The sequence below is a fragment of the Prunus avium genome, chromosome 4 (genome assembly GCF_965620075.1).
Source record: "Prunus avium chromosome 4, drPruAviu1.hap1.1, whole genome shotgun sequence".
Lineage (NCBI taxonomy): Eukaryota > Viridiplantae > Streptophyta > Magnoliopsida > Rosales > Rosaceae > Prunus > Prunus avium.
Genome location: NC_142287.1, coordinates 23,720,312 through 23,736,600, shown reverse-complemented (window position 1 = coordinate 23,736,600; position 16,289 = coordinate 23,720,312). Strand labels below are relative to the sequence as shown.

Here is a 16,289-nt window from a genome sequence, read left to right as displayed (position 1 = left end):
TAACTGATGTATTTTCTTTTGATGAAGTTACTCAATTACTCAAAAAGAGAAAAAAAATAATATAGAAATTTCTAATTTTACATAAATACCTATTAATTTTTTCCCTTGAAACTTCTAAATAAATAGAAAAAAATAGAAAAAAAGGGGTCAACCATTGTAAGGAAGTAATTATAAAAGATAGAAATTTAAATAAATAAATGGTAATTTTGACATTTTCAAGTTTGTTGGGTGTGATAAGCAAATCGTGGGAAAATAGAAAATTGACCAGTCCCTATCCAAAAGAATTTAGGTAACGAAAAAGAACTGACCAATCCAAATATAGGATGCTATTATTGTAATTTCCTTAAAATCCCCGTCCAAATCCAAAACCTCGTTAGTTAACAACTATCACTGTAGCTCGTCACACCAAATAGGTTAGTAGGCCCCATTTATTTCAAAAGTTGCATTTTTTTTAATATAATTTTTTTTATCCTTATCGGATCCAAACGGCTCTCTGAAAACAGAAAAAAATTTAAATTCAAGCAAGAAAAAAAAGAAAAAAAGAAAAGAAAACAATGCTTTAAAGCAACAACATGTCAACAAATATATTTATCATAATTATATTCATATTTTTGTTTTATTTTTATTTATTTATTTATTTATATATTATTTTATATTTTATATAGCTTCCCACGCTCCAACTCCAGGTGGTTCCAATTTATGCTTTTGAAAAACTGAGAAATGAAAAAACAAACTCAACAAAAACATCCTTCTTCTGTTTCAGAAAACATACCGGAACAGCTTTTCGTTTCCTTCTTTATTTTCCAATTCATCGTCTTCCTCTCTCTCCCTACCTTCTCTTTTTCGAAAAGAGGTTTGTTTCCTCAACAAACGTAACCTCCAATTTATACTCCTCCTCCTCCTCCTTCTTCTTCTTCTTCTGCATCATATCTCTACCAAAACCTCGTAACTCACGCTTTCAGTATCAGAATCCCCAATCGTAAACCCCTCGATTTAGCAAACCCAGTTTTGGGAGTTGGTTTTTTTTCCTTCTCGGTTTGCTTTTCCCCGTAACAAGAAAAAGAGAGCTTATTTCATATCCTTAGCTCGCCGTCCGTACGAATCCCAATTCAGCTTTCGCTTTCTTTTGTTTTTGGGTTTTGACCTTTCAGTTTCATGATAGATTTTGAAGAATTGGACCGGGATTTTCGGACACTTCGATCTTAGGGTTTTTGGGTTCTTTGTCTTTTGTTTTTCGCAATGCAATGCTGGTTTTGAATTGGCTCGGAGTCCAAGTCTTAGAGGTTGAATTGAGAATTTGAGGTGTGAATTTCGGTGAATTTGGGGGAGAGGGTGGGTCTGCAAAGACTGAATCCCTAGCTTTTTGTTGTGAAAATGATGGTATCGGCGTCTCCGTCGGTGATAGCGAGGAGCTCGTTAGAGGAAATGTTGGATTCGCTTCGGCGAAGAGATGAGGGCGAGAAGCCGAAGGAATTGCCGCCGGCATTGCCAGCTCGGCCCACTTCCAAGGCTCGGCTGCCGTCAGCGCGCCGGTCTTTGCCCAACAACTTCAAGGTCGAAGACGCAGAGGGGTCGCCAGAGTGTTTGTCTAGTGTGAACAAGAGGAAAGAGAGAGATTCAGGGTTCAAGGCAGGTCATTTTGGTGTCAAGAGGATGGATAAAGATCAGAATGTTGAGTCTCCGTACGATGGAGCACCGGAGGAGTGTCAAATTCGGGCGGAGAAGATTGGAAAGTCGGATTGGGATGACAACATTGGTTATTTCATCAATAAGGTAATTTTGGAGGGTGACAGTTCATTCACTGATCTAGTTTTGTTTTTATGTTTCTTTACTCTTAGATATTACCTTTGTGTCTTGACTGAACTTTCCGGTGTTAGATATGTTTCTTTACTCTTAGATATGTTTTGGGTCTTGAAGCTATTTGGTTTTGTCTTATTTGATTGCGATGATTCACGAGAACTTGAATTTTAGTTGTGATGAAAATCTATACTGTAATATCGGACGTCTAAGGTTCCCGACCAACTGTATGATCCATTTGACGCTTTAAATCTGCATTCAATTTATTCGTCCCTAAGAAAATATAATTTTTGTATGATATGATCTGTGGAAGTTTTGTAAGTTTGTTCTTTAAACTTAGGAATTTTATTTGCGACACATGAATTTATGTTGCATGTATTTTGTTTCAGAAACTTCATGTTTGGTGTCGGCTACGCAGTGGGCTGTGGGAGTTAGGAACAATACAATCAACTTCAGGGGATGAGGCAATTGTTTCACTTTCTGATGGAAATGTAAGTTCATCAGTTTTTGGCCTCACCCCAAATCCGTATTGACTTTTATAAGCTTCTTGTAAAAGTGTTGGCACTTTTTTATTTTTTATTTTACAACTGTTGTGTATGCTCTTGTTCTGTTACTTTAGGTAATCAAGGTGTGCAGAGTTGAGCTCTTACCTGCAAACCCAGATGTTCTGGAAGGCGTGGATGATCTTATGCAGCTTAGTTATTTGAATGAGCCTTCCGTTCTTTACAATCTTCAAAGTAGATATTCTCAGGACGTGATTTATGTAAGTATCACATTTTCTTGTTGCTTGTGCTTTCCAGTCAGATTTATGTCTCTCCTTTTACAGTTCTCTTGTTTTCTTTCTGTAGAGCAAAGCAGGGCCAGTTTTGATTGCAATCAATCCTTTCAAAGATGTCCAAATTTATGGAGATGATTTGGTCACAGCTTACAGGCAGAAACTAGCAGACAAACCTCATGTTTATGCCATCGCAGATAGTGCTTACAATGAGATGATAAGAGGTGCATGACAAATTTTATTTATATATTTTCCATTGTGTTGAAAGTTTCCTTCTCTGGTGGCATTGTTTAACTTGTGTCTGTAACTAGTGTTTACCCTTTTCCTGGCTGTAATATTTTGCAGATGATGTAAATCAGTCCATAATCATAAGGTTAGAGTCTTTTCAGTTATAGTTTTTCTTTTAATAGAAGCTTGTTTGTGGTTATGGTTTGTGTACAGTGTTATCCTGTATGAGATCATAAAGATCATTATTATAGTTCGATTAAAATCACAATGTAGTCTTAAGTAAAGAGTCATTAAATTTTATCTTACAGTGGGGAAAGTGGAGCTGGGAAAACTGAGACAGCAAAAATTGCAATGCAATACTTGGCTGCTCTTGGTGGTGGCAGTTGTGGCATAGAGCATGCAATCCTTCAGACCAGCTGTATACTGGAGGCGTTTGGAAATGCAAAAACATCCAGAAATGACAATGCCAGCCGATTTGTGAGTTCCTTTCTTTCTTTCGTGTTTCCAGGCAGTGGTCCTACGTTTTTCTTGTTATTGAACTTTATTGTTTGGAGTTGGTCATTTATTTTCTCAATGGTAGCTGGTCTCTTTTCTCCCATTTCATAAATGAGGTCTGAAGGATATGCAGTTTCGGTAACATTATTTCTAATTTGCTGCAGGGGAAGTTGATTGAAATTCATTTTAGCACACTGGGAAAAATATGTGGTGCCAAAATCGAAACATGTAAGCTGTTTAAATTGAATAAATTGCTGTTTCTGTATACTATTACGTGACTATCAATTCAATCATAGTAACTGACTTGTTTTTACCAATGCATGTACATGTCAACACCAATGCGCCTTTAATGATTGTGAACAGTTTTTTTGGATAAGGTAATTAGTTGCTCCATATGAACTTAAGTCATCTCAATGTGCCTTATCTGAAATTATAATGTCTCCTTTGAGCAGTCAAGAGTCGCTCGATTGGAAGATGGTGAGAGGTCGTACCATATCTTTTATCAACTCTGTGCTGGCGCTCCATCAATGCTTAAAGGTAGGGAAGTTATTTTCTAATCATCAATTCTTCTTGTGTTTTTCACCATATGGGTCCGTTGTGGCAAAATAGCAGACCTCAGCCAAACCTCTGAACCTTTTTCTAAATTCATGTGCTTTTCATTGGATCCTTAGACTTCTTGTGATTAGGAAATTGTCACATCATAAGTTTGGGAATCTCTATATTGCTGGTAATTTGTTGCCTTAGCATAAGTACATGAAGTGAGATCAAGTGAAGAGTAGATCTTAGGTTCAATTCTTTTTATAAGAAAGAAACAAAAAAAAAAAAAAAAAAACTTTCTGTGTGGTTGTTGGCATGTAACCTAATGTTTTGGAAGTTATATTACAGGAATCACTAATTTTCCTCATCAAATATTACAGGAAGTTAGACTACAGAAGTTATATGTGATTAGACAAATTAGCTAGACCTGAACCAATAGACGTTATTTCATTTTTGGGACAAGTCAATATGTCCCCTGGGGTGAAAGTTTTATGTGATTTAACAAATTAGCTAGACCTGAACCAATAGAGCTTACTTTTGGTACAAGTAAATTTGCCCCCTCACCCTCGGGCAATTGAGCCACATATTAGAAGTATTGAGTTGGCTTGTTCCAGTCTTCTTGATTGTTTTTTAGAACTTGGTTTATACAGTAGTTTAGCAGTGATCAGTGATTGATAATGGCCCTCGCTTGTGTTTCAAAAGCTGGCATGGAAACCTTTCAAAAGGGGTCATATACTATACAAGTTTTATGACAACCATTTCCATTTTTGTTTTCTAATAAATTAGAACCTTCAACAGTATGCTGTCTATTCTACTGTGAACTTTTTCTATACATGTCAGTTTGATTCACATTTACTGGGAATCATTCTATGTTTTTGGTTGCAGAGAAGCTAAAACTTAAAAGGGCTAGTGAGTACAAGTATCTTAATCAGAGTAATTGCTTGGCAATTGATGGTGTAGATGATGCAGAGAAGTTTCATATGCTCATGGTAACTAAAGTGATAGTTGTTACTATTACCATTGATTCAGTCAATGTACCTCAGCACTTTTGCCCTTATTTTATTGTTTTTGCATTTTCCCAGGAAGCACTAGACATTGTTCGAGTTTCTAAGAAAGATCAAGAACATGTTTTTTCAATGCTGGCTGCAGTATTATGGCTGGGAAACATATCATTTCAAGCAACTGAGAATGAAAATCATGTGGAAGTGTTGGCTGATGAAGGTAAGATATATGTGATTCCCCTGGTGATCTTTCCATGAGTATTTTGCACCTGATGCTGGTTCTAAGGCAGTTGCATTGCCAACCTTGAATTTTTGGTGAAAGTTGTAACAACCAAGGTTTTTTACTTTGGTATTAAACTGGATCACTATATGACATTTTGAGGTCTATTACTGCATAGTGATATTGTCAAATAGTGCTAGAATGTTGGGCATATATATGTGGAAGTAATAGGTTTGATGTGTCAATGGAAGTCTTAAGCCATGGGGCTTTGAGTTTATGGTTTGATTTGATGGTTGCTTCCTTCAGTCGATCTAAATGTGGTTATCCAAACTACAGTTTACAGATAATGGGATTTGAAAGCACTGCATTTTAACTTCTTTATTTAAACAGACCTTCAAAATTGCGTCTTTCCCATTGTTGTCAGAAGTTTTGTTGTTAAGGTCCATTTGTCGTTCCTTGAAATAACTATCTTCTGTCTTAGTGTGTGTTTGTTCTGTGAAGTCAAACATATATTATTTTCAAACTTACACTTGAGGATGTGAATAGTTGTCTACATATAATTAACTTCTTTTCATATTTCCCTTTGGCAGCTATAACCAATGCTGCCATGCTGATGGGTTGTAGTTCCCAGGATCTGATGCTAGCTTTATCCATCCATGAAATCCATGGTGCCAATGCTAGTATTGACAAAAGATTGACATTGCAACAGGTTTGTTAAGTTGTGCAACAATTTATCTCTTCATCCTCGAGTCCTGGCTGACATCTTTTAAATGCACTTTTTTAACGTAAGTTGAAGGTTTTTTTTCCCTCTCTATTTATTCAGGCAATTGATGCAAGGGATGCATGGGCAAAATTTATCTATGCGAGCTTGTTTGACTGGCTTGTAGAACAAATTAACAAGTCACTTGCAGTGGGAAACTGCCGTTCTGGGAGATCCATCAGTATACTTGATATTTACGGGTTTGAGTCATTTCAGGTATAGACATTTATTTCATTTTTGGTGATATTTTTGATAAGATTTGTATATTCAGTAATGATCATAATGCCTTTTTTTTTTCCTTCTTCAGAAGAACAGCTTTGAACAAATGTGCATTAATTATGCAAATGAGAGGCTGCAACAACATTTCAACCGGCATTTATTTAAGCTTGAGCAGGAGGTGAGCATCTCAAATGTAATGTAGCTTTAGGATCGCTTGGTGTCAAAGCAGCTTATAAAGAATCTTCATTAAATCTTGTCCAACTAGATGTTATGATTAAACGCATGAATAGTAATGTGACTGTTTATTCCTTCTACTGCAGGAGTATGAATTGGAGGGGATTGATTGGACTAAAGTGGATTTTGAAGACAACCAAGAGTGCTTGAATGTCTTTGAGAAGGTATTTCATTGATTAAAGCCTTCTACATCATTGACTTGCTAATTTTCAATCAGGAGTTAATTAGATTCTTCTCCACTTTAGTACACTTCTACTTGTAAAATTTGTGACAATTAGAGTTTGGGCGTTCTTTACAAATTTAGTTTACCTTAATTTAAATGCTTTACTATATCATAGAAGAATTTTACATTGCATGATAGCTATAAAAGTAATTTGTCTGAGTTTGGTGCTATTAATCTTCTCTTCTCTCTTTATTTGTTTCTCATCAAATTACCAAAGTATTTGCCTTTATAGTTAATGCCACTCTTTTCTGTGTTGTGTGCAGAAACCTTTAGGGCTACTATCTTTGTTGGACGTGGAGTCAAACTTCTCCAAGGCAAATGATTTGACTCTTGCTGAGAAATTTAAGCAACACTTGAATGCTAATTCTTGCTTTAAAGCAGAAAGAGGCAGAGCTTTCAGTATTCGTCATCATGCTGGAGAGGTTAGTTTTTGCTTGAGCATGTTCACAAACTTTGGTTTTATGATGACTTAACTTTTACTATTAGATACATACAAGCCAACTTAATGAATTATTCTACCCATTTTGGTATTGTCACGTTTGGCCTTAGTGCTTTGGAAAAAAAACCTACCTGCATTTCTCTGCTGCACTGCCTCAAGATGTGCCTCAGGGGCACCTTGACAATGTTTTTGAATTCATTGGTGCAGATATCTCTTTTCATCATCCCACAGTGGGGTAGAAATAGTATAGCATGCTAGCTACAGAAAAACTCAATGTTTTCAGAGGCCTGTATAGATTTATGCAAGTTTGAGGACCTTTACATTTATACAAATGGTTATGATTTTCATGATGTGTTATAATTTCATTAACACTTTGAGTTTTTTTTAGGTTCTATATGACACAAGTGGCTTCCTCGAAAAGAACAGAGATCCTTTGCCCTCAGTTTCCATCCAACTCCTATCATCATGCAGTTGCCAACTTCTGCAGTTGTTTGCCTCCAAAGTGGTTAAGCAGTTCCAGAAACCTGAAAATACTTCATGCCAGATAAATTCATTGGATCCTCCAAAACCAAGCACTGGTATTAGGTTCAAGGTACACATGCTTGCACAACTTTGAGCTGGATATATGAGTAGCTCTTGTATGTCTAGATCAGATGCCAAAATTATGAATTTAATCTGATTAAGATGTGACTTACGAGATGATTTTGGATGATCTTATTTATTCACCTTTAATTTTCAAATTTTCTTTGAAATTGTTTAACAGTATTCTGAGGCATAGCCGATTGAGTTTTTCAACATTTAAAAATTATCATGCATTCTTGTAGGGTCAATTATTTAAACTAATGCACCATTTGGAGGGCAGCAGACCTCACTTCATTCGCTGCATAAAGCCAAACAGTAAGCAGCTTCCTGGTGTGTACGAAGTAGACCTTGTTTTACAACAACTTAGGTGTTGTGGAATTTTGGAGGTTGTCAGGATAACACGATCTGGATATCCTACTAGAATGACACATCAAGAGTTTGCAGGAAGGTTTGTATAAAGTGAACCCTAGTTTATGCTTTTTAGTTGTTTTTGGTTTTCACAAATGCTGAGTTATCTTTTCTTGTGTCTGTTCATTGTAGGTACGGTTTTCTACTTTTGGGGGCTGGCGTACCTCAGGATCCATTAAGTCTATCCATTGCTGTTCTAAAACAATTCAATGTCCTTCCTGAAATGTATCAAATTGGCTATACAAAAGTGTATCTTCGAACAGGGCAGGTAAGCTCCTGTAATAGTTTTCAGTTTTTCTCTTCATTTCTATCCACTTAGCTCATGATAAGTTTTCTCTTGTTGACTTCTGGTTTATGAAAGCCTGTATTTGCCCCTTTTTTTTCCAAAGAGTTTTATAGCAGTGACTTAATACATCTCTTTCTGGTTTATTTAAGTTTATTTCGTCTGATGGTTTTCCTCATGCTGTTGAGTCTGGTTGTTCACAGATTGCTTCATTGGAGGATAAGAGAAAGCAAGTTCTGCAAGGAATAATTGGTATTCAAAAATACTTCCGTGGTAATCAGGCTCGTCACCATTTCCATCAACTTAAGGAAGGTTAGGATACTGAACTGGTTTTATTATGGAATAAACCACAACGTTACAATCAAGTAAAGCTTACTAATTTTCTAGTTCCATTTGGTTAGGATACTTAACTGGTTTATGATCAAACATTGTAGTACTGTCGAATGCAATTGGATATTTCTTTTGAAAAACAAAACCCTGGTTGAATACAAATTTTGCACTCTCTTCAGGAACCTTGCACTGCCTTTTATGTTGTGAAGTCTTAAACACACTTGAATTTGTAGCTTAAACTCCATTTTTTGTCTGATTCATTTATATTAAGGAACAATCTCTATTTAGTACATTTTAGTTTTAATGGAAGCTACTTTTAAGATGCAGACGTTCTTGGTGAAAAAGCTGGAAGGAGAGCTGGTGCTCGTGGAACTCTTGATCACCCGCAAAACTCGAAGAAGTTACATCCTGAGAATGCGAAATTTAAACAAAAGGCTGGCAGGAAGAATTCAGAAGTGAAGGTACTCCCGATAAAGTAATTACTTGCTACTTGCTACTTGCTAGAGTATACTGCTCTTCTGTTTGCCTCATGACTAATCTCTGTTCCATGAGCCTATCCAATGGAGCTCTTTAGTTCCTATTTTCAATGGTTTTCTTGTATTGAGACTCGGTTTCCTTTTCTTCTTTTCTTTCTGTTTTTTTTCTTCAACCACTTTCTTTGCTTCAAAACTTCTTGCTTGGGTGTTTGAAATTGTAGAGTTTTCCTTATTTGGAGATCTTCAAGAGTTCCATGGGATAGGCTTAACAATCCATGAGGCTAGCCAATGGAACTCTTCAATCTAGTTCTATTCTCAATGGTTCTTTTGTTGTGCCCTTGGTTTCTCTCTCCTTTTTTTTTTCAAAGGGTTTTTTGTTTCAACCACTTACTTCACTTTGAAATTTTTCGCTTGGGTATTTGGAATTGGAGGGTTCTCCTTATGCGAAGATCTTAACCCCTTTTAACTTGGTTGTCTAAAAATCTATTCAATACTTGTACAGAACCGCATAAGAAATCTAACTTTATCCGATATAACCAAGAGCACGTCCATTAACTTTAATATTGAGTTTTCAAAAGCACTGGATTCGCTTTATGCTCGAGTTTTCAATGTGAAATAAAATGTCTTTTCCATTAAGGTTTTAACAGTATTTTTAGACAAACTCTATTGCCCTTGCTTATGAAATTTTAAGGTGGCACGCTTTATAGAAGACTGTCACCAAGGCTCCAAAATTTATGTATTGCGAATATCTGCTTTCTGTAAAGAATATTCTTTTGAGACGGATATATATTTACACTTAAAACTGAGAAATTGCAATAAATACTCATGCATCCTGGTAAATATTACCATTTGAAGGTTTTGTTATTGAAATTACTCGGTTATATGTCTGAGGTTTCATCTAAGAATAACTGAAAGTGGAATATCTTTGCTGAGCAGGATTTGCCATCAGATTTGGCAGAGCTTCAAAGGCGGGTGCTTCAGGCTGAAGCAACTCTGGTGCGGAAGGAAGAGGAAAATGCTGAATTGCAGGGGCAACTACGACAATTTGAGACAAGATGGTCAGAATATGATGCAAAGATGAAATCTATGCAGGACGTGTGGCAAAAGCAGATGGCGTCTTTACAAGTAAGTTTGCTTGTGTATGCTTAATCTCAGTTTCAAAAAGTATGCACAAAACATATTGTGCTTATTGAACTAAAAGGGAAGTGAAATGAGTCGAACAGGCAGCCAAGGTTTATGTCTACTTAGAAGAAACAAATTGTTGGCTTATGTGCTTGAGTTGAGCTTGATGGCATCGTTGAGTCCACACCTTAGTCCTAAGCTTTTGGGATCATTTACTTCACCACAGCCAATGTGGATGCACACTCATACACATGCATCTTCACATTCAAAGAGGCACACACTTGCATATAATTCACCTTATATGTATATTCTGTCTCCTATGAGAAAAATGGATGGTTCCTTTTATTGAATATAAAAATTCAAATGACCATTATGTGTAAAGTAAGGTTATTGAGAATTAGTTATCAAGTATGTGGTCAGCTCTCCAACAAATCCAACAATAAAGTAAAATAAGATGGGAACACCAGCTGATATGTGAAAGCTTATTGAGACTGAGAGGCATACCTGTGATGATTTTATGCAGACGAGTCTTGCTGCAGCCCGAAAGAGTCTTGCTTCTGACAATACTGCTGGTCAACCTGGAAGACTAGTTGTTGCTTCATCACCTCGCTATGATTCCGAAGAAGCCTTGTCCATGGGATCTCGAACTCCTGGTGCAAGCACACCCAACAATGGAGGAGGGCGTGAGACTAACGGTACTTTGCATGCAGTCAGCAATCTGATGAAGGAATTTGAGCAGCGGAAACAGCATTTTGATGATGATGCGAAAGCTCTAGTGGAGGTAAAACCTGGGCATTCAGGTGTAAATATGAATCCTGAGGAAGAGCTACGAAAACTTAAACACCGATTTGAGTCATGGAAGAAAGAGTACAAGGCAAGATTACGGGAGACAAAGACAAAGGTTCATAAACTTTGGCATTCAGAAGAGGAAAAAAGGCGTAGTAGGAAATGGTGGGGAAAGATAAGCTCAAGAGCATCCTAGTATGGTGAATCGTAGCATCTTAGAGGATGATTGGAGAAAGTAATTTTCTAAGTACATGACCTCCCCTTCTTCAGCAGCTGCTCCCTTGTTTATGCATATGGCATCACATATCGATGAATCCTTGGTGTGGGGTAGTTTAGGGAGAGAAATTTGTATATCTACCAAATTTTTGTGACTTGGTGGAAATATGGATAATTATGTGAATAGCCAGTTAGGGAAATTGTTAAGTGTTTTCAGCCGCTATTTCATCTTTAAATAGCTTAGGTAATTTGTGTATAATCTGTCGGTACTGGTTTAACGCCCTACCATGTAGATCTTGTTACTGAAGATATGGAAGAGAAAAGTTCATATTGCCTCGTGTATGAAGTGGTTAGTACTTTATTTTCCCATACACAAACACACACACACACGCACATATATATATATATATATATATATATATATATATATATATATATATATATATATATATATATAGATATTCTTTTCCTTCTACAAACAGATTACGTATAGAATTGTAGAATTATTCTGTAATAAGGTCCTTTTTAGCGTGGCGAGATGGCAACATTTTATTTTCTGTTTTTTAAAATTTGAATTATTATTATTTTTTTGACAGTCACTTTTGGTCAGTGCAATTTGCCGGATTTTCCACTTTAATCATTTAGTTTCAATTCTGGTGATTTAACTCGTGTAATTTGATATCCATTGCAATTCATATTTTGTGATAAGTAAGCACGTGTCTCTAATGTGAAGGGGTTATTTCGGTTGGAATGGATGGAAATTTACGAATGCAGTTGCCTGGTGTCTCTAATGTGAAGGGGTTATTTCGGTTGGAATGGATGGAAATTTACGAATGCAGTTGCCTGGTGAATCATAGTTGTGTGTAATGAGGATTACCGTAAAATAGATTAGTAAACCTAATGTGGGTGCTCATCTTTCCCATTTAGCTTTTATAGTTTAGCCCTCCCAATTTGATGTTCAGCATGCCTCATGTCAAGTCATTTTGGAATCTAGAGACAAGAAAAAGGGGGCAATGCCGATGACACCGGAGTAGGGAAGTATTTTTTCCACAGCTCGGCCTATATATCATTCTTAGTCGAATGGGCAGTCAGAGGTTCTCAGTCGAACATTGGAGCACCAGTTGCGTTCTTATGTTGGAGATAATTACATTATGAATTTATGATTAAGTTTGCTCTATGTTTCCATAAAGCAAATGTCACAAGATTTCAGGTCACGTTCTCGAGCCGATACGCAATGTGAATTTCTTAAAAAGTGACCAATATTAAAACAGCAACTATATTAACATCTACATAAAATCCATTCAATTACATTCTCCCAAACAAGATCAATCAATTAGAGGACTGAAGATTAATTTATGACCCAGGCACAAACTTGGTGGCATAGACCCATGCATTGTTGGCCACAGGGTTGTCAAGGTGGTCCAAGAGGTTCTCAAGAGGACCCTTCCCAGTGACAATGGCTTGGACAAAGAAGCCAAACATGGAGAACATGGCTAGTCTCCCATTCTTGATTTCCTTGACCTTGAGCTCAGCAAATGCGACAGGGTCATCGGCAAGGCCGAGAGGGTCGAAGTATTGCCCTCCAGGGTAGAGGTTGTTGCCCTCTCCTACGCCGTCAAGACCGTTGATGCGAAATCCCTCAACAAGCCCCATGAGAATGACTTGGAATCCTAGCACTGCCAGGATGCTCTGAGCATGGACAAGGTTGGGGTTGCCTAAATAGTCAAGGCCACCTTCTGAGAAAATTTGAGCTCCGGCTTTGAACCACACTGGCTCTTTGAAGTCCACTCTAACCCATTTTTCAAGCACCTCTGGGGTGATGCAGCCTAGTGCTCCAAGCATAGCCCACCGGCCGTGGATCACCTAAATTAAGTTGCACAGCATTAATAAAGCACCGTCACTAAAAAAATTGAATTGCTGCTACCACCACATAATCCAAATTATATATATGAGGTAAGGGTCTCTTGCTAGATCTTGGAAATATTGACAGATTGTGAATCAAAACCGCACATTCACTTTTCATCATGCTCATCTAACAGTTTGGCAAGAGAAAATTTCCCTCTTAGGTTCGACTCGTTTTGATTTTTTTTTTTTTGTTATTTAAAAAAAAGCCCAATTTGATGATGTATCTTTGAGTAAGAAATAATGGTAGAACTGTTGAACTTACCTCAAGAGCCCTGTTCTTAGCAAAGGCCTCTGGGTCAGCTGATAACCCTGCAGTGTCCCATCCGTAATCACCGGGAAATTCTCCGGTGAGGTACGAAGGAGTCTGAGCAGAAAAGGGTCCCAAATACTTCACTCTGTCTGGCCCATACCACAACTCATTTCCCTGTTCATGTCACCAAGAAGTTAGAAGTTGACACCCATAAATTAGCCTTGGCCACCCAATCCATAAACCCAAATTCAAACCAATTACAAAGATAGATGGAAACTTGGAAAACATGCATACCATGGTGTATTTCCCAGTTCCCATTGGGGCAACATCTCTAAGAGTGTTGAGACTTGGCCCTCTGGTTTGGCCAAGAAATGGGTTTGGTCTAAGAAGAGTGCTGGAGCTAGCAGTTGCTGCCATTAGTGTAGATGCCATGACTTTCAAGCTTTTCAGGAAATTCAGTTGACTTTGTCTTCCGATAAGTTAATAAGATTTGTGTTGCAGCTTGGAAGTGTGTAGAAAAGGAAGCTGCTGTGTGCAATATTATGCACAGATGGGTGGCTGAAAATGGAGGAGGGGAAAATTATGGTGGGGATTCTGAGGGTTTGAATCAACCAATGAGAAGGCTTCAAAGGATTTTTAAGCATCTCCAAGTCATATCTTTCTATCCACATTTTATCTTAGGGCATCGCATCACAACTCACAACCAGCCCTTTGTTTTGTTGGGAAAATTATTTTCACTGTGTGGCACATATAGATTCAGTGTTTGTATGGGGCCCATGCCACGTGGCTGATGGATCAATGAATGGTGGTTGTGACTGGATGTCTCAGATTGATGGGGGCATGATGAAGCACATTTAGCAATTTTGAAAATAAAATGAATAGGGAGGGAGAGGTAATGAGCTAAAGGAATTTAGTGTCACACTTTTTCTTGTTAAGTAATGCTGCTTAAAGGTTTCTATTTGAGCAATTTGTACGTTATGACTAGCTCTTAATTTAGTGATCTGAAGAAAAAAACTTTTAATTTAGTGACATTTTTTTTAATGTTAGAAAATGTTGTGAGTTTGAATTCCCTCAACCTCATTGATAATAAAAGAATATACATTACAAACATGAGTATTCTTTTTTTCTTTTATTATCTAATTCTCATTTCTCTGATCATTTACATACTTTAACTCTACATCCAATTTCTGAAATAAAAACTACGTATCCAAATTTTTTACAAAAGAAGACCTATAGCCTTTCTCATATTTTATAGCAACAGCAACCACAACAATTTTAGGTCGAAGCTCTCTCTTTCCCCCACTTGTACTATTTTTTCTAAATCATAATCCAAAATTCCATTTGAAAGTTTTTATAATCCAATCTAACCCTGATGGAAAAGATTATGGCCAATATTTATTAATTTTTTTTGTTTAGAAAACCTCAACAGTACGAAGGAAACTTTATTGAAAATTAGAAAAATTACACAGGGCAAACAACCTGCCCCGACCATTTCACTGTTAGTACCTAGCTATTTTCAATCAGGACTGTTCCAGATTATTCTATTTCAAGAAAAAAAAAACGTCGGGGTAATATGATAAACAAACAAGGATTGAGTATATGAAAATTTCACCCTATGAAAACCACAGGTGCATGCATGGTAATTAAACTCTTTTCAAATCAATCAGAATGATGTTTTAATCTCCTCTTCATGCATGTTTTCAGTGTGGGAGACAAAGACGTGTCATGACAGCATGTTTACTTTACAATATATCGATCGAATTATTGATGGGTTAATTCTCAGTTAAAGTTGGATAATATTATTTCAGTAAAAAGCCACTATAGTTTTTAGTTTTTGTGGATTTGGATTTTGGCCTACCACAGCAACAGCCTGCAATACCGGAGAAGCTATGTATAGCTAGAGTCTTGGTCATTTACTTACTTTGCTGTGAGAGGAGAAAGAACTTTGTGGGTTGCGAAAGTGATCGGTGGGTATGAGGATGGCAGATTGAGAGATTGGAAGAGAGAGAGAAGACGGTGGTAAGTTGGGATGGTGAGAGAACGGTGTTTATGTTGCCAAATTAAAAATTATTATTTGTTTTTTATTCTCTCACTGTATTATACGTATATATGTCTCAAATTTTTAACCCTTAGATTTTATTTAATGATGCCGTAAAGTTTATATTAAAAAAAAGTCAAGGGGATTCTAGCAAAGAAAATCGCAGCAAATTAAGGACCCGAATCCCTTTGTAAATCCCTCTTTATGGAGATTAATATATACATGCATAAATTCTCAAATAATTTGGTATTAGAGGGTGCCGATTTAATGGGTCTGATAGATTATAAGTGTGGTCAAGTTGGGGACAATATCAATAATATTGGTAGTAGTAGACCGATGATATACACCGTCTCTACATTCATATTGGTACGTAGTTGAACTTGAGACATATCCTCCAATCAAATATGGCACCTTTCCTTCATATTGTGGTTATTTTGGACAAAATTGATGAGTACATTAGTTTAAAGAGTGTTGCTATTTCCACCAACCTGTCCTATTTTCCCATCCACTTTATCTTCAAAATTTTAAAGACAAATTTACCCCTTTGTAAAATGACTTCTAAGAACTTAGGGAAAAAAATCTCAACACACCTGTAACCTCCGTAGCCTTCAACGTCTTATCAATGTTCTCATGTGCTTTCCTGATAAAATGTAGTATGTACTATATTCAAACAAACCCAATAAGAAAACATGAACAAAGGATTAAAATTGTGAAAGAAATTCAAAATCCCAACACTTCCAGAGAGATCGTTTAATTTCTGTTGGGATTCATATTTAACACATGTTGGGTATCTTCCAGCTGTGCCCTTCTAGGTTAGAGAGGGTGAGGGATAGAGACAAAGACAGACGCTTTCACTATAAATAGGTAAGAACCATAGCTCTTCAACTCACACCAATCCTTGAGCAATTAAGATCATTATTCTCTACCTTCGATCTCTTCCAGATTCTTAACGAACAATACAATGT

General features: G+C 36.8%; 2 protein-coding genes across 3 annotated transcripts; one reads left to right on the top strand and one right to left on the bottom strand.

The window, feature by feature from the left end:
- The first annotated feature begins 683 nt into the window (after positions 1-683).
- Positions 684-11,473, top strand: ATM2 (myosin 2). 2 transcript variants are annotated; one of them, XM_021977436.2, is made up of 23 exons: positions 684-1,773; positions 2,187-2,288; positions 2,417-2,560; positions 2,646-2,796; positions 2,918-2,945; positions 3,109-3,277; positions 3,460-3,523; positions 3,659-3,672; positions 3,748-3,832; positions 4,718-4,821; positions 4,915-5,053; positions 5,644-5,762; positions 5,877-6,029; positions 6,121-6,210; positions 6,353-6,430; positions 6,753-6,911; positions 7,317-7,520; positions 7,753-7,958; positions 8,051-8,186; positions 8,405-8,513; positions 8,859-9,006; positions 9,944-10,132; positions 10,653-10,794. In XM_021977436.2, exons 1-22 carry the CDS (start codon positions 1,375-1,377, stop codon positions 10,086-10,088), a joined length of 2,946 nt encoding a protein of 981 aa, XP_021833128.2. In that variant the 5' UTR covers positions 684-1,374; the 3' UTR covers positions 10,089-10,132; positions 10,653-10,794. The 2 variants fall into 2 exon arrangements, with proteins under 2 accessions (XP_021833128.2, XP_021833127.2); XM_021977435.2 differs by having other exon boundaries at positions 685-1,773; positions 8,859-8,992; positions 10,653-11,473.
- An 899-nt stretch (positions 11,474-12,372) lies between these two features.
- Positions 12,373-13,888, bottom strand: LHCB3 (light-harvesting chlorophyll B-binding protein 3). The gene is made up of 3 exons (XM_021977437.2): positions 13,581-13,888; positions 13,299-13,460; positions 12,373-12,994 (listed from the first exon to the last, which is right to left on the bottom strand). The coding sequence occupies exons 1-3, from the start codon at positions 13,716-13,718 to the stop codon at positions 12,485-12,487; spliced, it is 810 nt and encodes a 269-aa protein (XP_021833129.1). The 5' UTR covers positions 13,719-13,888; the 3' UTR covers positions 12,373-12,484.
- Positions 13,889-16,289: the final 2,401 nt, after the last annotated feature.